Source organism: Phragmites australis, chromosome 8 (genome assembly GCF_958298935.1).
Source record: "Phragmites australis chromosome 8, lpPhrAust1.1, whole genome shotgun sequence".
NCBI lineage: Eukaryota > Viridiplantae > Streptophyta > Magnoliopsida > Poales > Poaceae > Phragmites > Phragmites australis.
In genome coordinates this window covers 16,059,459-16,083,775 of record NC_084928.1, presented here as the reverse complement: position 1 = coordinate 16,083,775, position 24,317 = coordinate 16,059,459, and the positions used below count along the sequence as shown (strand labels likewise).

Here is a 24,317-nt window from a genome sequence, read left to right as displayed (position 1 = left end):
CACAAAGGGTGTAACCTCCGTTCCAGTGACACAAGGTGTAGCATATGGTGATTCAATATAATTGACCGAATGATCAATATTACTGCGACCATACATCTCATTCATCGGCATAGCTTGTTGTATAAACATAAACAGTGAAACACTTACCGATGAATCAAGAGGTCCAATTTCTTGTTATAGACTACTAAAATTATTAACATGTGATGGCTCATAATTATTGGCTGAACCCATTATATCAATTCAGCTGTAATGATTATTCATCGGTATGCTAGTGTGTGACACACTAGGTGATGCAAATATTGCCGATGAATTAGGAGGTATAAATTATTGTTGCATGCTACTAATATTATTAAAATTCGATGTACTGGCATTCAACATGGTATATTGTATATCATTACCATCGTATAATCCTTACACAGTACTTTTATGACTATAGAACACATGCATAACAGCATTAACAAATCCATTTAACTAGTCATCTACCATCAATAGAACACACATAAATTCATAAATAGGAACAACATGCAGATCCATAGAACTTCGATTGCTAGACGTGCAACTACGATTTTCCATTCAAATATGAAAAATGCATACAATCATCATAAAACAAAAAAGGAAACGAAGTTCATAATTATTCAGTTCATTAATGTAACCAATGCTTCCTAACTTCTACAAGTAACCATTCTCGTTCATATCTTTTCAATTATTCACTAATTCATAAAAACAAGCAATTCTTCCTATCATTAATTTAAAAAAGATAATAATCATGAGCCACATCTAGATCTATATTCTTGAGGTTGCCACATCAGAAGACGGTCATAGTTATAGGCCATGTTGGGTTAGAAAGTCATTGATGCTCCCAATTGTCTAAGGGTGCAAAGTGAGATGAAGTCAAGAGGAATGACATATAGAGCTTGTGATGAAGGGTTTATGGAGACAACAATAAATGGCAAGTTAATTTTTTAATGGCAAAAATATGTGAATTTTACCTCACTTTATAGACAACTTTGTTATTTAGGTAGTCACTCTAGATGTCACACACCTATCTTATTCTGTTCTGACTGTTCTATAATTCTATTTTTAAGAGAGGTAGAGCTTTTTTTAAACTCTAGTGGTTCTATAAGCTATTAGGACCAGCGGTATTTACATATAAGCTAAGGCTATAACGTCATACGATAGAAGTAAAGTTTTATAATATAAATTGAAAAAAAATGGTTTTGTGAAACTGATCACGTAGGTTTGGGATAGTTCATAGTTTTGCCAACAGGCCTGCTATGCCTACGACCGGTTTGTCCGACTTTGTTACGACTACAGCCACAGCAAGGCAGTGGATCCCATCAGCACAGTGCAGCACATATTCATAGTTTTGCCAACAGGCCTGCTATGCCTACGACCGGTTTATCCGACTTTGTTACGACTACAGCCACAGCAAGGCAGTGGATCCCATCAGCACAGTGCAGACACATACACAGTAGCGCAGGAGTCGGATGGGCCGGTCGGACGTGAAGCATTTTCCTTTTGCTAATTGTACCTCATGTTTACATACTTATCGAAAATTTGTTAATCTTGATAGCGCAGGTAGTCGGAGAGTGAGCCGCTGTTGCAAGGAATGGCGCCGCCGACTTTCCCTCGTCCTGCGCGTCAGGCTCCCGGTGCACAATTTCCCAAGCACGGATGTCATGTGGCGCGGCATCACTCGTTTCTACACGCACTAGGGTTTTTTGTAACCAGGCCACCAAAAGGTCCAAAACCCCACGCCGCACTCTGCCGCCGCCAAGAAATTCCTAGGCGGCGGCGATGGCTATGGCCCGGCGTTCCGCCTCCCGCCTTCTCTCCTCCTTCCGCCCTTTCTCCCTCCTCCTCCAGCCACCCCTCGCCGACGCCCCCTCTCCTGCGGCCACGGCCGCGTCGGCCCGGCGGGCGATGTCGTCGGCGTCGGCGCTGCGGGCTCGGGATGAGAAGGACGTCGCGCGGTGGCGGGAGTCGATGGACCGGATGCGGAACATCGGCATCTCCGCGCATATCGACTCCGGGAAGACGACGCTGACGGAGCGGGTCCTGTACTACACCGGCCGGATCCACGAGATCCACGAGGTGCGCGGCCGCGACGGGGTCGGCGCGAAGATGGACTCCATGGACCTCGAGCGCGAGAAGGGCATCACCATCCAGTCTGCCGCTACCTACTGCACCTGGAAGGGGTACCAGGTCTGTTAATTTCATCCTCTTCTCACTATATTTTCTACTTGACCCATTTCCCTTTCATCTCCCCCTAGATCACTGTGGTTTCATTTTTGATTAAAGAGAACTCGCAAATGGGCAGGGGAATGCCGGGATTAATGGTCAATCGTTTGATGGATCAATTGTGAGATAATACTACGACAAATATTAACCCATGTGCTTGCTTATTGGGACTATCCTAACTCACCTTTGTTCGTCAGTAAGGCCCTATTATAGTTGTTAGGTCTTGAGCCCATGTGGTGATCAACTAGCAAAGTTTATTTTCTGCTAGATATATTGAATTCGACTACTATCATATGTGCAAGAACATTTTAAACAATAAGTACCTTTCAATATTTCAGTATTGATACTAATTACTAAGTTGGCTGGTAAAGATGTGACGATGGGTAGTATAAAACTACAGTATATAAGTATCATATACGCTTCCAAATCTCCTAGGGTTGCATACGTTCGTGCCTAGGAAGAGAATCTCTAGACGTATGGAAACCACCCACAGGTAATGGGATATCTCGTAAACATGGAAGTTTATCTCTAAGGATGACAAGGAAGGAGTCTAGAGATCACACGATGACCCTCATGTGTATACGGAACCGGGGACCCTGTGGAGGACAGATCCATTCAAGCCTATAGAAGCCTCAAGCTCTCGAGCCTTCTGTACTTCCGATCTATATCATCAATTCCCCGAGACTACACGCAAGGAGCGCCTCGACTAGGTTTAGATATATCTAGGCTAGCCAAGACATCCACCTTGTAAACAGTCTCAAAGATCAGTACATGACAAACATGACATATGCCTATTATCTTAAGGGAGGTATGAACCTGTATAAATCTCTGTATGTGACGTGTGATTCGACTATAGGGAATACCCCTGCTTCATTCATAAGTTTGTAAGATCAGCGGTTCACAAATCATCGACAAGACGAGAACTAGCATTATTTGTTTATGATCCCTAAAGTAATAGATTTAGTTGTCATACATACTGTTTGTTATTTCCATGAGTCATATGGATACCTAGTTTGAGATGGCATGTTGTGTAAGTAGTTTACAATCTATTGTATGGAATGCTTGCAGTTTAGTTTTTCACTATGTGCTGATATTTCTTCAGTTCTTTACTTTGAGATTATGAATTGGATGTTTGTACAGTCCTGCAGTAGTATATTGCGGCTGCTGGCTTTCTATGCCTCTTAAACCTTATCTAGTTCATCACATTGAAGTGGTGTTCTCCATAATTCTTGCTGTGCATTTGTGGAAGCTAAGTGGATTTCTCTCCACAATATTATGCTGCTTCACAGGAGTTAGCCCTTATCCTGGTTTGCTTGCCATTGTTTTGAGCCTAACCAATAGTTTGTTTAACAGAATTATATTTGCCGGGTTGTCTGGGCTGGTAGTAGTATATAAAGGATGGAGATTGCTGGCTTAGCTTGTTCCATTGGTTTAGTTGGGTTTACTAGTTTTTCCCCAAAATATGTCTAGCAGTATAAAATGTATGTAGGAAATTTGTGAAAAAATGGAGATAAATTGTTATTTCATCAATAGAAACACAAAAGAGAGGGAGGAAGGGAGGAAACTGTGATTTTAACATGGGGAGATGTGGAATTGAGGGTTATTAAGGCCACACATAGCAGCCTCATGAACTATAGAAAAACTGTGACGGGGTATGGGAGGAACAGAGCAACAACTGATGGCAAATTACTGTAAGGCATTGATACGATCTTTAAACTCATGGAGTCACCAGCCGCTACCAAAGAGAGAAGAGTACCAACAATTGCCTTTTTGTAAATTCTTCTAGAGTAGTTCTGGAGAAGCTGCCAATGTTCCTTGTGGGTTCTGTAGACTGTAAAGGTGTACTTTTGATCCACATGTTTTTCATGGCAACTATTGACTGATTAGATTGGGTGACCTGATTATTGATTTCAAGTTGCATTAGACCCACTTGCTTGTTTAGTGGGCTTCAGACCAGGACCTGTGGTTTTGGGTCATTATGACTGGTTGAGGCAGCTCGCACAAACCTAGCAAGAGTGACCCCCCGTAAGTCTCAGTGTTATGTCGCCATGTTATCAGCACTGAGAATGGTTACAGTGTTGGGCCATCCAAATGTTTCTTTTGTTTGGACCTACATTACATTGTTCTTGTTATAATGATTTAAAAACTCACGTTATAATTGAATGCAGGTTAATATTATTGATACTCCAGGTCACGTGGATTTCACCATTGAGGTTGAAAGGGCACTCCGTGTTCTTGATGGGGCTATACTTGTGCTGTGTAGTGTTGGTGGTGTACAAAGTCAATCAATTACTGTTGATCGGCAAATGAGAAGATATGAAATTCCAAGGGTTGCATTCATCAACAAGTTGGACCGTATGGGAGCTGATCCATGGAAGGTTCTTAACCAGGTGAGCATGAAGCTGACTTGTGCAGATTATGCTTTGGTTCTTCTGAAAAATCACTTCCCTCTTAAGTGAATAAACGTCTGTCTTATTTCATTCCATCCATTCATTGTGTACTAGAATTTTGTACTGAGAGGACAAACATCAGAAATTAGCAAGTTAGTATCATATCATTAGCTATATGCTCACATCATAATAAATGCAGAACATGGTAGAATAATAAACACTCCTTTAATTGCATCTGAAGTGCACTGGAGTGCTCACATCAAGTTTTTACTACTCTGCACTGGAGTCTCTGGTACAAAATTGTATCAATGTGTTTTGCACACAAGTATTAGGTTTGGAACCTTACTAATATTCTTGATTCAAAATAGTTGATGAGCTCATTCATCACCATCTGCACTTGATTCTGAAACTTTTACCCTCTTTATTTGTAGAGAGAATTCCTCTTGTGCTACTGAATGTTAGCATTTTCTCCTATTTGCCATCGGAAATTTGCTCTTACCTCTAGTTTAATTTTTGAAAATTTGCCATCTAGAATCCATTGTAACGACGACAGCGGTGGCAAGGACTTTTCCTTTTAACTTCTTGAGCTCATGCTTAATTTCCTCCAAAATTCCTATGGAATGGGCTCTCCCATAGGAATTTTCAAAGGAATTTATAGGTGGTAATCCTTTGTTCCAAAGGTCCTCATAAGAAAATTTCCTATACGAACTGAATCCTCCGAAATTTCTCTGCTTTTCCTCCATTCCAAAGGGGGTCTAAGATATTGGTCCTCTCTTTATACAAAGTTGCCCACCAATCTGAATCTAACAGATGTAAACTAAATATGTTTAAACTTTAAATGAAACTAATCCCTAACTTAACTTCCTTATTTAATCATATCTAATTTATGCCCAAGATAACAAACTAATCCTGGCATGGGTTGTTGCTATGGTTCTGTTCACACAATACAGCACGTGTAAACAGTATCACAGCCCTTCCTGTGTCCACTCTTGGCCCTGTGGCCCACACCCATGACAGTTGCCCTGAACAATCATCCTTCTCTTGTATTATCATTTAAAAAAAATTAAGACATGCAACAGTTTTTTGTTAACATCTTTTTTGTTATATAATTTATAGTCTTAATTAACTGTTGATATATTTACATAACTTTTCCTGTAGTATTTACATAACTTTCAGAAATTTATATGCCTCAGCGAGTAGCTAACTTATCTAAAAGAAATGATCACAGATGTACTTTGAAAAGGAATGGGTATCGTACAAACAACTAACTAAAATAACATTCTTGAACTTTTCTTCTGATACAATTTTTTTCGCACTTCCCACTTGTAGGATTATTAGTTGATAACTTGATATTAGGGGGGGGGGGGTCAAGAGTGTATGTGAAGTGCATACAAATACATGCACCAGAATCACTCATTTTTTTTTTACAATATTGTTGCAAATAATTACATTAGAAGTTCTACTTGAAAAAAATGATTTTGGAAACCGCCAAATTCTCAAACACCCAACTTCTTGTTGGTACCAGTTTCTCTAGCTGATTATGGCTTTTATTCTTTCTATGTAAAGGCGCGATCCAAGCTCCGGCACCACAATGCAGCTGTACAGGTGCCAATAGGATTAGAAGAGGAGTTTGAGGGCCTTATCGATCTTGTAGAATTGAAGGCTTATAAGTTTGAGGGTTCTAGTGGGTGAGTCCCGTTCTCTGGAAGAATTTCATACTCAGGGCTATTTGTTTCTGGAATCTTGGATGACACATCTCATTTCAAATGTGCAGCCAGAATGTTACTGAATCTGATGTTCCATCGAACATGCAAGATTTAGTCAATGAGAAGCGACGTGAACTTATTGAAATTGTTTCCGAAGTAGATGATCACCTTGCTGAAGCTTTTCTCAATGATGAGCCAATTTCAGCTAATCAGCTTAAGGTTTGTTCAACTTTACCTTCTTAAATTTGTTTTTTGTTTTATAATTTACTTTCCATTATTAACTTTCTGTTGTTTTCATCGTCACTGTGCAGTTATGTAATTTACATGAAATTTTCATTTTGAATACATTAATTAGAAAATAGGGAAAAGTTCACCTTTCAGCCCTCAACTATGCCCTTAGTATATTTTTCAACGTGCAACTATAAAACCATCTAAAAGACAACATTTTTATGAGCTGAAAGAAAAAAGTGCTCCAAGTGACAGAATTTAGTGACATGATATCTTGCAAATTTCGTGACACATAAGTTTATAGTCAAAATCTACATTTGATTGCATCTTTCCTACTTCTGATTATATAAGACTTCAGAAAATGCAGGATACTGATAAATTGATGACCTGCTAGTTCCTAATTGTTCCTAAATGATTTTAACGCCACTTGATGCCATATTTTCTTGACCAGGCGGCTATTCGAAGAGCAACAGTGGCACGGAAGTTCATACCAGTATACATGGGAAGTGCATTCAAAAATAAGGTTTATGGCTGCAATTTTCTGTCCATACCTGATTGTTTTCATTTAATTTTTGTTTGTTCTGCCAGTGGTTCTAAAAGATCCATACTACCTTTGATGATGGCAAACGGGTGCTAAACCTGGGGTTTCCTAAAGATTTTAGAACATAATAGTTGTGCTGTAGAATTTAATGTTACTGATGAAGTGCCGAGCGGATAGCTGAAATGTTAGTTTAAAAACTAACTGCAATGACTGAGATGTACCATACTGCTTTTGTATCAAATGGATATCAACTTATTTGTTTGGCTTAGAGCAGATCAACTTGAAGATTCATGTAACCCACCTGCACTTTTTGAATATTGCATATCACGACATATGCTTTTAGTTTTTACAATTTATTGCCTGTAATTCTAATATCTCAGAAATTTGTTCAAGACATGTAATTATGACATCATAAAAGCCTTTTTAAATATAATGTTTATTCTAGTGATAATTGCAAGCCCTTAAAGTATAGGTGGAAAGTCACACTAAGGTTGCTTTTTTTATGGTTTAAGAGTTGGGTTAGGGGTTTAGCGAACCTAACACTTATGGGTTAGGAATGGTTAGTTTAGCCTGGTCAAAACCTTTTACCCCTTTGACCTAGATACATAGTTGTTACCGCGGCGTGGCGAGGCATGGCGACCCACCACCTTCACAACTTTACAGTGCCTATGGCGCGCAGTGTGGCGACACCATACACACATCGGCGTGGCGAATATACACAGCATAGTATAGGATAATACAAAATTATATTAGCAAATGACAATATAAATGTAGCTCAAAAGTGATAGTGTAGAATTTTAGTAAATCAAAATAGCAATGTAATAGCTGATTTGCTTTTTTTTTTATGGTTTTTTCAGTGGGTGATTGACCATCTTACATGTGGGACCCATAAGTCCATGCACTCAAAAGCTCAGCACAACATGACACGGCACCACAGCTTCATTCTTATCCTCTCTCTCTCTCTCTCTCTCTCTCTCTCTCTCTCTCTCTCTCGACTGGGCGGCGGCAGGCGGGCGGATCTGAGCACGGGCGGCGGACGCCATAGATGTTGGCGCCATGGCGAGATCCAGTTCACCGCCATGCCGCTATATCGTTAATATGGCGATGCCTTGATAACTATGCCTAGATATAAATGAAGCCACTGAAAAGGAGGAATAAGCAAACCTACAACAGCCAACCAGTTAACCCACCAAATCTAGGTAAACAGTACTTTAAGACTAACTAGATTAGTTATCAAACACAAATTGAGGTTATGCTAACCTAGAGTTGGCGTTTAGATTGTGGGAAACGAAGGGTGGGGAAGGGATATGAGACTTATGATAAATAAGCGACGTTTGGATTGTGGAAAAGGGATAAGAGATGTGTTCATACCCAACCAATCATAACCCAGTGGGGGAGGTCGGTTTGGACTGGGTTAGGGGGGATGCACATCACCTGCCCTTGGTCAGACTGCCAAAGCACAGGCGCTGTGAATGCACGCTAGCAGCCCACCGTTGCCCACACTGACATCCACCGAGCCACGGTTGTTACAGCTCGCAGCCCATGGTTCCCCATCGCTCCAACAACGCTCACTGTTCGTCTGGCCAAGCTAGCTCAGTAGTGCTTGAGGCCTGCTACTGCTGATATTAGCACAGCCGCGCTGGCCCCCCGCTGAGACTGGGGTCGATGCAAGCGGCTAGAGTAAACTTTTTTTTTTAGTTGGATCTGTCTCTGCTGCTTGTTGCTTTGACTACTATTTGTCCCCATTTTTTTGTAGCTATTGATTTCTTGTTTCGATGATGTGACGGAAGGAAGAGTCTTTCCATTGTGAAATGAAATCAACATTTATGCGGTCCTGCTAAGTATCAAATAAAGCACACACAAATTTTCCTTTAATTTCTGTGAAGGGTATTTTGAATAAAAAATTGTAACCCAATCCTAAACCCAGTGCAAGCAAAAATGGGAAAGGACCTAAATCTTCATATCCTTAAACCAAATCCACCTCTTTATATGGCAACCCATATCCCTATCCCAAATCTAAGCCCCATCCAAATGCCACCAGATATATTAAGGCTAGCTTACCAGATTATTCAAACCCCAGGTGGAACACAGCCTAAATCTAAACCTATATAACTATTTTGCTAATGCTTCAAAAACAGGTGGCAATCTGCTACAATTCGAAAAGTAAAGGTAGCAAATTAAAATTTTGAAATTATGCACGGATCTGCAATTTTGAGAATGTATTATGGCTGTAATTTTCTCTCTTAGTGTTAGTAGAATATATACACATTGTCTTAAACAACCATATGCAAACAACCTGGTTGTTATTCTAACTCCAAATTGTTACACTACTGTAAATTGTTTGTGCCAATTCATTCCTTCATTCTTAGCCCTTCCATCAAGCACAGCACTACTATTATACAAATGACAAACATGAAAGGAGAGACATTTAGGAGCTAAGACCATTGCCCGATGTGCAATTTTGAAGTAGATTTTGTTGTAAGTCTAATATTTACATGTTGGAGTGCTGTAGATTTAACATCTTTATTGCACAAACAATTCATTCATGTCAATTCAAGGTTGACTCAAAACAAGTGGAGAAGAAGAGTGGCATAGTAATAGTATTGGATCGAGCTTTTGATTTGCACTATTTTCTCCTTTGAGCACCAACGTTATAGGAGATACCCAAATTGCATACAGACATATTGATGCATTTGAACTGTTTAATTCAAGAATGCTCACCTCTAAAAGTTGGTCTTTGCGGTTCTTGTGACTGCTCTTGGATGAAAACTCCTGTACAAGCAGCTGCAATGTGGCAGCTGTACTGTTGATGCTAACAGTAAAATGTTTCAAAAGATGATTGCTGGATGTTTTAGAGCTTGCACTTTTTGACCATTTTGATTGGTTTTATAGGGTGTTCAACCGCTTCTTGATGGTGTGCTTGACTATCTACCATGCCCAATGGAAGTTGAAAACTATGCTCTTGATCAAAACAAATCAGAAGAGAAGGTACCAGGAGATTCAACAATACATTTAATAGTATTACTGTAGTACAGGCATTTTCTTTGCACTTTACACCACTTCCCATCTTGTGCCACTCATCCTACAAACGGAAGTGATTAGAGATGGTAAAGTATGTAAAGTGGAAAAAGGTTGAGAATCTTTTTTCAAGTGTTGAGCATTTCCACTGTCGCTCTCCGTTATGTTTAGTGACAAAATCTGTTAGATTTGCGGTTACTATTATCGTTTATATTGAGTTACTTGTTTTGGCTTGATGTTAGGTATTATTGGTCGGAATTCCAGCTGAGCCACTTGTGGCATTAGCGTTTAAGCTTGAAGAAGGTCGTTTTGGTCAGCTGACGTATCTAAGGTGATCCTTGCTCTTCTACCTACTGATATATTGCATTATCCTGCTTATTATCACTCTGTAGTGGAAGACAGTTCTATGATATTTTATTCGACTAATCATTTCTCCCCCTTATTGTTTTTCTTTCTAGAATCTATGATGGTGTGATAAGGAAGGGTGACTTCATACACAATGTTAATACGGGGAAGAAAATAAAAGTGAGGCTTAATTCCAACTTCCAAGTCCCAGCAGGGCAGTTGACGATAACAATATTTTCAATTTTGAGGGCCTATAAAAGATTATTTGTTGAATATGTTGTGAGAAAATAAAAGGGGCTTACTGTTTATAAAGAAAGCAGTGTTTTAAATTGTAGCTGTGGAGCCCTCAAAATTCTACACCATAGACAAATATACACTATTGCAACAATTACCACTATGACAGTAACTGTTGGGCGCTATACATTAGTGGAAATGGCAGCCATTTCATGACATGTACTTTTTTTTTTGAGTTTTTAGTTATAATTTAATTTATTGATTGTATGCTTCTTGTTTTGGTAAACCAAAATAGGTTACTTTGATTCAACTGCAAAATGGTGCTCCATTTTCTCATTTTTATATTTGAACTTGAGACTATTGGTTGCTACCATCTAAACTTATATTTTCAATTGGGAATTTATAAAAATATTGTTTATTTAGGGCATTTAGAACTGAAATTCAGGGTATCTCAACTCTAGTTTAAAATTGGTGATCTTGTAAATGGTAATTTGTATATTGGAAGATTCCTTATCTGCTTAGTTTGATTTTCTTTTACTCCAAAGCTCCATGTGACATTTGAAGTTTGGGTTTCTTGATCTTTTATTTTTTCATTTGTTATTATTTAAACTTGGCAGGTAAATATTTTTGACAAATAATGTTCATTTGACTAAATTGAAAAATTCAGTATTGGTATATGCAATCATAATTTTTAGAAGAGCTCTTTATTGAATTCATATTTGAATATTTCAACTAGTTTTTTAATTTGTAGTAAGTGAACATTCAGATATCCAAAATCTAATATTATTTGTTTGTACTTTATATTATATACAATTCCAATAAAAAATACAGAAATATTTTCATTTTTATCTTGGTGAATACCAATCTTTTGATTATGCTTTGTTTTCGTGCTCATAGTAAGTATATTTATTAGATTGGAGGATTCCAATCTCTTAAATATCTGGAGTTAAAACATTTTTTTTTAAAAGTGTTGTGTTCTTTATAACTCTAAAATATGTGGAGTTGACATTTTCAAAAATGTGTGGCATTACTGTGCGAGAGCGCTGATTGTGATATATAGCATTGATGAAAAGTAGCAGTGATACCAGGAAAAGACACTGGATGCCTGAATTCCGCTAGAATGGGATCAGTACAAGTATCTTTTGTTTTTCCTAACTTTTAGCAGTGCATGGGGCACTACTATTAAATATACTCTTAAGAGGGTTGCCTACTTGCATTATCTGAATCTCTGTTCATGTTTCTAGGTTCCTCGCTTGGTAAGGATGCACTCCAATGAGATGGAAGTAAGTTGCATCAGATTTTGAAGTTAGCTCTTCAATAGTATTTGATCTCAATCGGATGAAGATCAATGATTTTCTTTTATTGGCGTACCAAGTTAAAGGTTAGTATCTATATTGTTTTTGTCCAATTTAGGATATTCAAGAAGCACATGCTGGCCAAATTGTTGCTGTCTTTGGTGTTGATTGTGCGTCAGGTAACTTGATGAACAATGTATAGGATGTTACTTTTCCTAGATCTGTTTGCTTTCGTTCTGCATTTGACTTTCTTCTATTTATCAATAGGTGATACATTTACTGATGGAACAGTGAAATATACTATGACTTCAATGAATGTCCCTGAACCTGTGATGTCCTTGGCAGTTTCCCCTATATCTAAAGATTCTGGAGGACAAGTATACCATTTTCTCATCTAAATAGTCCAACTGTTGCATATAATTTTGATATCTTAGATGTCCTTAATAATTAAAAATGTTTGCTTTTCAGTTTTCAAAGGCTCTGAATCGATTCCAAAAGGAGGATCCTACTTTCCGTGTGGGTCTGGATCCAGAGAGTGGTCAGGTTTGTTATATTATTCACTTCATTTCTATTTTGTTTTTGTGTAGTTCTTAAAACATAAATTTTTCTTGTAGACAATTATTTCAGGGATGGGTGAGCTGCATTTGGATATATATGTTGAACGCATCAGGAGAGAGTACAAGGTATGGACACATTTAGTTCAAAGGCTTACTTGGTCCATTGACTATTTGTGCAAAAATACTTAATATATGGATGGGTATTTGTTAACTTTGTCCGCAGCTTTCTAACCGAAGTTAGATTACTTGAATGCTTGAGGAAATCCTTGTTATTGACACAGTTAAACCTACCTATTCTTTGCTGCATAAGCTAGTTTGTCCATCACATGCCTATTCTACCCTTGATTTTCTGATTAAAGAGGAAGATGACCCTGTTTTCACTAAATCTGATAAAGTACATATATCCTACAAGGTAAAATAACCATCTGTTTTAACGCTGGTAGTCGCGAAAGATCATTTCTTACTAGTTTAGTCATGGAAGTCAAACAACTACCTAGTTAACTTAGTCCAAGAAGTAAGGGCACGTTTGGATGGATGAATCCAAAACGTTTCTTGCCAGATTCTCGAGAATCAGTACCAAACAGTGCTCGGGCCAACCGGATTCGCAGTGGAACGTGCCAAACGTTTCAGCATTTTCCAACTGCGCCCGTGAAACGTCCTGAGACCAGTTTCACTTGAGAAATGGGTGCTGGTTCCGCATATGCCCTTGTGTGAAGGACAAGCCCGACAGTGCCAACGCGTGAAGGAAGCTGGCGGCGGCGACGTGTGGAGGACGAGCTCGGCGACGGCAGTGAGTGGAAGAGCTCGACAATGGCGGTGTGTGGAGGACGGTGGCGGCTGGGGCTGTGGGATCTGGTTGGCTGTGGCTCAGCGGATCACATCGGATCTGAGAGAGGCTTGGCTCGACTTGAGAGAGGCTCACCGGGTCATGTTGGATCTGAGAGAGGTTTGCTTGCTCAGCTTTAGGGAGAGAGTGGTGAGAGAGAATATAGATGGTGGTAAGCCCCATGAGACAAAAAATAGAAGAGTCAGTATTCTTGCCATGCATGGTTATGGAATATTAAATTTGTGGGCCCCACGTGATACAAAAAAATAGAAGAGGTGGCGATAATAAATTACGTAATGATTCTTTGTGGGTCTCTAACGCTGGATGTAATACGATTGTTGTACTCAAATTCAAAATTAAACTTTATTTTAAAATATATTCCTAGAGCAATCCTCTCATCTAAACAACAATCCAAACACCTAAAGCTACTGAAAATTGGCACAATTTGCCCTACATGATGTCTGATAATGGAGCTGAGGATAATGAGATGAAGTGAGTTTGACATGTTGTCAAGTGATGATAATGACAAAATTCATGATCTGATGAGTTAATGCAAAAAAGGACAGCATATCATGGCAAGGGTAAATTGGTCAATTGCACCACCACCCTCTTTCAAGAAACTGATTCCAGCCAGCTAGCCAAATGATTTTCGGAGGTGGTTCTGATTCACCAGAGAAACGTTTCTATAGAGAATCTGGAACCGAAACGTTTTTGGGAGAATCTAGATCCCTACCAAAATGGACCTTAAGATATACTAGACAGCTGGGCTTCCCTACATAGTTTGCTTAAATTGTTAAGGATGCTATTGTATCATTAAAGTTTAGGTTTGTTCCCATATTTTCTTAGTAAAACATTAATTCTTGTCCTCGATTCTTGACACAAATGACATACATTGTTCATGGTCAGAAGTCTATAAAAAATGAGAAATTAGGCTACCCCTCATCATGCCTTAGGATTTCAAATATTTGAGTTCATCAAGCCATCCCACATGGCTACAAGTCTATAACAGTGAGGAATTAGGTTATCCAACAAAACCATAGGTTGACCTCTTCATTGATCAACCTACCTTAGGATGGGTTGATTACTCAAACCAAACAGCCAATATGTTCAAAGTGCAGCTAGCTGTCGTACTCATCTTTCAGCTGAGAGAAAAAGTGATCAAATCGTAGAAACTCCAGAACAAACCCACTTAATATATAGCTATGCGATCCAAACTGTGGCTGTTTGCTAGAAATAGGGGTGTCATATTATTGGACTAGACACCGATTAACAGCTTGACATATGTTGATCTTGTTGCTTCTGAGCATATGCTAAGAATTCATACAAACTCTTGTCTACCGGCCTGATTGAGCTTCTGTTGTTATACCTGTGTCTACAACTTTCTCCAAGTGCATCACATTTCTATAATGAATGTTGGAACTTTGAAACTTATGTAGGTGGATGCAAAGGTTGGGAAACCTCGTGTGAACTTCAGGGAAACTATCACCCAGCGTGCTGACTTTGATTATTTGCACAAAAAGCAATCTGGTGGTCAGGGTCAATATGGACGAGTTTGTGGGTGAGTTATATTACTCAAATAATCATTAACAGTCTGCTTTCATCACTTTCTTTTGTATTCAGTTTGTCCGCTTCAGAATAGTAATGCTTTATGATTAACATATATGGGGGTAGCTATGGTAGAACAATTTTGAGCTTCAGAATAGTAAGGGCGACTATTTAATTTCCCGTTGCAATTTTGTGGTCTGGGATGTACCATTGCAAAATGGTTTATCCCTTACGTGCCATCAGGTTGCCATTTCATACCTTTCCATGCCATGTAGTAAAATCAGTTAGTTTCACCGTTAAAACATCTTCGAAAAGCTCGAACTACCCTTATCTTCAATCTGTAGCCATTTTTCCTCAGTCCCCTTTTCTTTTTCCATTTTCTTCTTTCACGCAAATCTACAGTGAGGCCACAAAAACCAGACAAGAAAAGAAAAGAAGAAACTTGGAGTGTCAGAGAACTCATATTTCACGTGGGTCGGCCGCTCCGTCGCCAACCCTTCCTCTCCTGTAGTACATGGACTTAGGGCTGACGACGTTGTGGGAGGCCGACTTGAGATCAGCGGTGGCGAGCGGCAACTTGAGCAGCTGTGAGGGGTGTGGCGTAGTGGGGTCTGACAAGGGTGATTGTGGAGCTGGCGCTGCCGGACGATGAAGCCAGAAGTCTCGCCGGTGATGCTCTCGTCAAACTTAGTGTGCGCCTGCGTGGACACTTCTGAAGTCTGATTGCACGCCGTGCTCAGGGTTTACAAATTCGATTGACCACCAGAATTCACTACCCAGTGAATTTCCGAATTTTGTGAATATCGGAAAATTCGCTCAAAATTTCTGACAGTACCAATGCGATCAGTATTGCTCGAGATCCTGTGAAACATGAACATACCAAACACATTGGAGTTGATGCTTCTTATATGAGATCGCAGGTGTAGAGCGAGGTTGTCTCTCTTCGCTATGTGCCTTCAGAGCTTCAGTTAGCAGATTTCTTTACAAAGGCACAGACGAGGGCGCAACATAGCTTTTTTCTCTCCAAACTCAGTGTTATAGATCCACCATGAGTTTGAGGAGGGGTGTTAGATGTATATGCATAGTTGTGTATTTACTCTAGTATATGGTGTTTTCTGCATATGTATCATACCCTGTATGTCCCTTTTGGGGCTTAGTAATACAGTGAGTTGCTCATTTCTAATACATACCAGAGAAGAAGAGTCCGACCACGAGAGGAAGTGTGAACAAAGAGTGCAAGATCATGAGCACTAGCAGAAAAACTAGCGGCAATGATCACAGAAGAAAAACACTCAAACCAGGCTTGAGGGGCTTGCTTAAGGCCATAAAGAGCGACGGAGACAATAAACCATTCCCTTAGGAACAGAATGCCCTGGAGGTGGATGCATGTAAGCCTTCTCACGCAACTCACCATTAAGAAAGGCATTCTTGATATCAAGTTAGGAGATAGACCACTAACACACATAAGCAATAGCAAGAAGAGTGCGCACTGTGGTCATGTGGGCAGGCGGAGCAAAAGTCTTAGAGTCGTGACCATGCTTCTGCTGAAAACCATGTGCAACAAGATGAGCCTATTAGCGCTCAAGATAACCATTAGAGAATGTCTTAATCTTATAGACCCACTTGCACGTGATAGAACGAACATGTGGGGGAATATGAACAAGATCCCACATGCTGATATGCTCAAGAGCAGCAAACTCCTCAGCCATCGCATGCTGCCATTCCTGATGAACAATAGCATCATGGTAACAAGATGGTTCAGTAGGAACGGCACCAACAAAGCCAAAACGATCAGAAAGTCGAATCGAATGGCAATCACGAAGAGAATAACGAGGCGGAACTGAATCACCAGAAGAAGATAGCTCATTAGAAAGCGGCACAATAGGATGTGAGACAACACGAGAATGACGAGTATAGTGGAAAGGAAAAGGCTCAACAAGACTAGAAGGAGCATGTGATGTGGAAGCCAAAGGCGTGGAAGGCACAACGAGAGAGGGCGCCAACAATGCCTGGGGAAGAGAAGAAGAAACAAGGATGATTGTGGCAGGAAAAGTGAGAAAGGATAGAGACCCAACCAAGGTTGCTGAAGAGGTAGGAGAGGTACGAGGGTTCTGTGAGCAATAGGGTCTCAACACCTATAACCTTTATGCTTAGCACTGTAACCAAGAAAGACACTCAATAGATTGAGCGGTCAATTTGGCACGTTCACGCGAAGAGAGTAGTAGTTAGGAAGGCGTTCACATAGACGTTTAAAAGGAATCCCACCCTTAAGAGCCGAGGAGGGTCAGTGGAGACCGTCTCAGCCTAAAAATGAGGTGGAATAAAAGAGTCAATCCTAAGCGCATGAGCTTTCTCGAGTAGATGATGCTTGCGCTCACCAACACCATTCTGAGCATGAGCTCCAGGACAAGAGAACTGAGACGTACCCTATTCAATAAGAAAGGAATGCAGATGCCTAGAAAGAAATTCATCAGCAGAGTCAGCACAAAAAACACGAATAATAGTATCAAGCTGAGTGCAATCATAGTGGCAAAACACTTATATATAGATAACACCTCGCTACGAGAAGACATGAAATAAATCCAAGTGTGACGAGATAAATCATTTATAAAGATAATATAGTAGCTATGACCCCTTTCGAAACAAAGGAAGTCGGACCTCATACATCTAAGTGGACAATATGAAAAGGATGTTGAGATACCGACTCACTATAACGACAAGGAAGCTAAATCTGTTTACTAAACTTACAACCCTGACAATCTAAGGATGCATCTTCTGAGACAGACCCTAAAAGACCACGACAAACTAATGAAGATAGACACAACCCATAAACATGACCAAGACGATGGTGCCACTGTTGGAAGGAGCCTGTAGTCGAGGAAGTAGAGAGACTGGTGGTGGTAGCGGAAGGAAGACAAATCCAGTCAAGCTCCTATAAATGCTGAGAATCATGATGTCGGGGGCTAGTACCAACCAGAGCACCCGTGCGACGATCCTGATCACAACAAGAGTCAGAATCTAGAATAATACGACAACCATGGTCAATAAGCTGATCGGCTAACATGAGCTGCATGGTGAGATGAGGAACATGAGCAATAGAAAGAACACTAAAACAAGTGTAAGGGTGCTCCGACTAGCAATAGAAAGAGAAGTATCATCAACGGTAACGACATGAATAGGAGAAGCAAGAGGATGAAGCGAAGATAGTCTGGAACTGGAAAAATCATAAGTCATGATAAGATACTTATGAGTCAAGAATTCAAGGAGAAGTACCTAATTGCGTAGAAGGTGGTCTCTCAATGATAGAAGAGAGTAGTAGAACTTGTCGGTGCAAAGCCAGAGGTAGCAACCAGGCGACGAAGCAACGTTACAATCTCCTGCTGAGTGTCAGTCGAAGAGGTAGTCGAGGAAGTAGCCGAGGTAGAAGTACCAGAGAAATGTAGAAGATGCTTCTTCCGATAGCCGTTCGCCTCAACATGACCCTCCTTGATGCAGTAGGTGCAGCGAGGGCGACCACCACCACCTGAAGAGGCCGCAGATGGCGAAGGAGTCGCATGAGGAGTAGATGATGGTGTAGGCGAAGATGTAGGTGCAATAGGTGGCGAGGAGCCAACACTAAAGTAGCAGTAGTCCATAACCATGTAGACGAGTCTCCTTCGAGCGCAGCTCCGTAAGAGCCTCCACAAGCGTGACACGAGGATGTTGTGCAAGCAGTTGAGCGTGACGCTGCTCAAACTTTGGACAAAGGCGAGTCGATCTCGTATAGGTGTCAAAAATCACATTCAACACGCAGATGCAAACAACACTGACAAGAGTGGCAACCAACAACTGACTCCACACATCTGACATCTGAGTATAGAACACATCAACTGTAGCATCATCCTACTGAAGAGACTGCTCTCGGCGCACAACAGACAGATAAAGAGTATCCCCGGATAGCTCATAGGTCTGACGAAGATGAGTTCACATTTGAAAGGTAGTAGAGAAACCAACAATCTCAGAAGAAAACCTATCCTCCCGTTCATTAAGTATTGCGAGGGGCTAGGTACCATGGTCTGTTTCATCAAAAGAACTCCTTATAGCTAGGGGATATTACACAAAACAATATATATATATAAAATAGTCACTAAGTAAACTGAGTAATTGTATCCTTGTTTCTTCCCTATTTCCTTTACTTTGTACGAATGGTACTATAAAAGTACAGAGAATTGCTCCTTTCTCGTAGGGGTTATGATGATGTAAATACGTAAAGAACCTCTTAAAGCCTGGGGATATTACACAAAACAATATATATATCTAACAGTCACTAAGTAAACTGAGCAATTGTATCCTTGTTTCTTCCCTATTTCCTTTACTTTGTACGAATGGTACTATAAAGTACAGAGAATTGCTCCTTTCTCGTAGGGGTTATGATGATGTAAATACGTAATACATCTTGCAAAATTTATGTGCTCAGATCGCAAGTGAGTACCTGTGCTTATGCCATGTCGTCCTGAGATCTTTTTGTCCAAATAAATTCATACCATATTTTGTTGAGTTCATTTGGAATTGTAATGAGTCATGACAAATTGACAAGCAACAATATGCAGGTACATCGAGCCTCTTCCACCAGGTTCCGATGGTAAATTTGAATTTGACAACATGATTATCGGACAAGCAATTCCTTCAAACTTCATACCAGCAATAGAGAAGGGTTTTAAGGAAGCTTGCAATTCGTGAGCCGATATCTTCCTTACTTTTTAACTTATTTTCTATTTTCTTTCCAGAGTGATAACTTTTGTTTCCATACTACTGTAGGGGTTCATTGATAGGGCATCCTGTTGAAAATATTAGAATTGTACTGACTGATGGGGCTTCCCATCAAGTGGATTCCAGTGAACTTGCTTTTAAGCTAGCTGCTATCTATGCTTTTAGACAGGTGAGCCAAGTCACTTATTTTGGATACATACATTACTGTTTTTAGTGAACTCTGATATGAGTGTGACATGAATGTCAAATGCTTTACAATATTTCTTTTTCTTTATCAGTGTTACACTGCTGCTAAACCTGTAATATTAGAACCTGTGATGAAGGTGGAATTGAAATTCCCGACGGAGTTCCAGGGCACAGTAACTGGTGACATGAATAAGTGAGTGTTTGATCCCAGCGAACTATGCTTCTAGTGTAAATTATGGTTAGCACATGATTAATTGATTTCATGCTTAGTGTCTGTTTTGTTCCCAAGAAATGCTGATATTTCTGTGTAGTTTACTCAGGGTTGATTGCTTCCTACACAGATTGCACTTTGCTAGAATGCCATTGGCTGTGATGATGACAAGTTGGGTCTGGTCCCATTTGTCAATGACATCCTCAGTGGTATTTTGGCAAACTGTGTCTGGGATTTTCCCCGTACTATAGGTTTTGCTTCTACAAGTCATCCTTCAATCTACGCTATGTCAATTTTCATTTTATTCATGTGAAAAACAGGAGAAAAGGGATCATTGTTGGAAATGAGCAGGAAGGTGACGACACAATCGTAGTTTGCCATGTACGTAAAATGCCTGGTCCCTTTCTGTCTTCCACTTTCATATGTTCTTCTTTTCGCAAATTAGTGCTTTTTTTCTTGTTTTTTTTCCTGATCATTAACATGGAATAATAGTTTCTTCAAATATATACGGTTGGTTTCATCTTTAGCAAATAATGTTTGTACTCTTCATCTGTTTCTTGATCCTTATGTGATTTTCTTTCTGTCCACATATAGAGCCTAAGCTTTTTAATCATGAAGCCTTGATTTATTTATTTTTGGTCAAACTCGTGTTTCCTGTCATAACATTATACTCCCTTCGTTCAGAAATATTATGTGTATTTCTTTTTTTTAAAGTCAAACTTTGTGTACTTTGACTAACATTTAATCAAATTATAAGAATGTCTAGTGTATAAAAATTATACAATTAGATTTACAATTGAAAATGATTTCAAATTATATAATTTTGTAGCTATAAATGATATAAAATGAATTGCATAGAACTACAAGTATTGTGCTATTTGTAACACAAAACTACAAGTATTGTACCTAATAACACAAAGCTACAAATATTGTGCACTAATTTCACATAAAACCCGATTTTCCTAAAAAATGGTCTTATGTTTCTCCAAAAATTCCAGAACTTTTTGTACGTGTTCCATAATTCATGTGCAACATATTTTAAACTAAAATTCTCCAAAAACATCTATTTTTATAACTTATAATAACTATTAGTGTCTCAAATAAAATTCCAAAAATATGGAAAAATTCATTAATATTCTTATTATATGACGCACTAATTTCTAAAACTATTTCTAGCTCTAGGTTATATGGTGAAAAAATAAGTTCCTTTGTAAGTATAACAAGAAATTATTCCGTCATATAACAAGAATATTATTAAATTTTCTTATATTTTTGGGATTTTATTTGATGCCCTAACAGTTGTTAGGTGTTATAAAAGTAATATTTTTGGAGAATTTTAGTTTAAATTTTACACAGGTTTTTTAGGTGAATCCAATTAAAATTGGTTGCACATGGATTATATAACTCGTACAAAAAATTCTAGGATTTTTGAAGAAATATAAGACCATTTTTTTGGGTGAATCTAAGTAAAATCGGGTTTTATGTGAAATTAGTACATAGTACTTGTAGTTTTTGTGTTACTAGGCACAATACTTGTAGTTTTGTATTATAAATAACACAATACTTGTAGTTATGTGCAATTCACTCAATGATATATTTTGTGAGAAAACCTTAGTCAAAATCTAACTTCGAAGACCGAGCCTAAAAGAAATACACGTACTATTTCTGAATGGAGAGAGTATTTTTTTGAGGTAAAAACATTATAATTTTTTTAGAGAGTTGTACAAGAAAGTGACTGGACTGAACAGTGTTTGTAGATTTGTATTAATCTAGGAGCTGACTTTGGCTTTATATGGTCTGTACAATTGAGTGTCTGGGATAAGAACTGAGAATATCTGAAGCAACAAGGCAGCGCCAACCACTTAGCACAATGATATCGGGGTTTGTAATGGGTCCAAGATGTGGAGGTGGTTACAATGGAGGTTGTATTAATATACATCTTTGGCTACATAGTGCACCATGATTTTCATTGTGGAACTTATATCACTTTGATCTTAGTTAATACTACAATATGTGCCAGGTTGGTTGACTATCGACAGGGAACATATTGCTTTTGTAATTCAATATTAGGACATGTACTATGCAGACTGCTTCTGCAATTGTAGTACACTTATCTCCTGTCCTGCTCTCTTTCAGGTTCCTCTAAACAATATGTTTGGATATGCAACAGCGATTCGATCAGTTACACAGGTCAATATTCTTTTTCTTCATAGTCTACCTGTTTATCTACATAAAACATATAATGTAAAATTATTTTGATACTGTTATCCAGTTGTACTCTGGTCTACCGTTCACTTAGCACACACTATTGAAAATAATTAGTAGAAGCAACACATAATCTGTTGTCAAACCATATTGTGATGGACAAGATTTGCTGCTACTTGCATTGGTAGCTACCTACCTGCTTTTGAGAAAGATACATGATGTACTATAAAAATTGTGAAAAAATAGATTATTGCATGTGATGTACTACTCATGCTCAAAATTTTAAATTAAATTCCTCTTTTGTTCAGTCCGTTGCAAGAATGATAAAATATAGCGCTAATAGTGCTTTATGCATCGTGTTGTACAATTTATCTTTTTTTGTCTTTTGCGCTACAAAACTATTAGCATTTTTATGTTCACTTAAGTATTATCAGTGGCAGATGCTGAACAAAAAACAAGTCTGGGTTAAGTCAGATCATGTAGATATGCCAAATTGTCAAGTGCACTAAAACATTGCTGAAAGGAACTAATAAAGTCACAGTCTACTGTTCCACTCCCATTCTTATGGTAATTTTTGTTTTGATGGATACAAATCTCTTATTAAGTCATCAATCCCTTTGAGCGCAGCACTCCCTTCGGTGACTATGCAATTTCCACCATGATAGCTTTTTTTTTTTCAATAGAAGAAGAGAAATGATTAACGGTAGTCTCCAGCTCACACTTGTTGAGCAAAAGAGTTCGGGCATAATATTAGTATGTTCGTCATTCAACCCAACATCTGATGCCATAAGAACATAGCAAGCATTCCCATTTAACAAATAGAAACTATACCTTACATGTTGAAGAAAATATGAAAAATGAGTGCATCTCTAGTGAAAGCAAAGCAGAAGAGCAATATGGGGACATGGATTCGTAGCACCCACCTAAAGACGGCAAGGCAAAATATTCACTCAATACCACCAAGATGGTACCGATAGTTACAAGTTTTTGACTCCAGGGTCACGTTGAGGGCTTGTTTGGATGGGTGTGGATTTGGTCCAATTCCTTCAGATTGGGTGGGAAATCAAACTTATTTCCTTTTCATTGTGCTTTGCAATATATTTCTATTCAGATAGGCTCATAGCTGTTACACACTACAACAGCTTGAGGTGCTACGTTCCTTTAGACCTTAGCTAGAATGGCCTGGAACGAGTCCACCATTCCCACCAATTTTCTAATACACATGCCACTCCCATATCCTTTAGTTCAACTTTCAACTCCTACATAGGACTGCAACAGTGTGTGTAATTAACTAAGTACCGGAGAAAAATGTGTGGTTTTCCTATTTAATTGTTTGTTTATTTGTTTTCTTGCATTTCCTGCAGGGGAAAGGTGAATTTACAATGGAGTATCTGGAGCACAATATTGTCTCTCAGGATGTACAGATGCAATTAGTGAATGCATACAAGGCCACCAAGAGCACAGAGTGATTCTTCTGGATTACAGAGGAACAAATTTTGGTTGCAGTTTATACGTTAACTCTGTATTCCTTCATTCTCTGGACATCACTAATAGGCAATACTTGAAGAACTGCATGGGTTTCTCAGCACAACAGTATAAATGTGCTGCAATGATCTGTAATCCTTCGGTACATGTATAATTGTACAAACATTTATATTGTAATTCATGATTCAAAGTTAACTAGTGCAAGCTCCGTTGGCAAATATGATTCTTTTATGAAGGCTACGGTGTTGAAATTCGCTCATGTTTCTTTTATCATGATTACTTTTTAGTGTAGTCTTGGTATGAGAATACATCTAGTGCTGCACCCCTTAAAGTTAACATGCTACCATTCATTTTCCACATACAGTTATGCAAATACTCTTATTGTTTTGGTTATATAGTGGTGATGTAATTGAGCCATTTTAGCTAAAAGTAGTCTAATCTTTCTCTTTTTTTCCTTTATAATTTTGGGTTTTCTTTTAAAAGAAATTCGTCTTTTATGTTACTTGACGTGTTGATCGAGTTAGAGTTGAAAGTTCGTATTTGCGTTATTATTGT

At 38.9% G+C, this 24,317-nt stretch overlaps 1 protein-coding gene across 1 annotated transcript; it reads left to right on the top strand.

Moving 5' to 3' along the window:
- Positions 1–1,583: 1,583 nt before the first annotated feature.
- LOC133926703 (elongation factor G, mitochondrial-like) lies at positions 1,584–24,021 on the top strand. The gene is made up of 20 exons (XM_062372727.1): positions 1,584–2,205; positions 4,410–4,631; positions 6,198–6,319; positions 6,406–6,556; positions 7,017–7,088; positions 9,999–10,094; positions 10,367–10,455; positions 10,583–10,649; positions 11,948–11,986; positions 12,117–12,177; positions 12,266–12,375; positions 12,467–12,541; positions 12,613–12,681; positions 14,818–14,939; positions 19,516–19,641; positions 19,724–19,844; positions 19,954–20,054; positions 20,393–20,453; positions 22,209–22,262; positions 23,642–24,021. Exons 1-20 carry the CDS (start codon positions 1,798–1,800, stop codon positions 23,744–23,746), a joined length of 2,271 nt encoding a protein of 756 aa, XP_062228711.1. The 5' UTR covers positions 1,584–1,797; the 3' UTR covers positions 23,747–24,021.
- Positions 24,022–24,317: the final 296 nt, after the last annotated feature.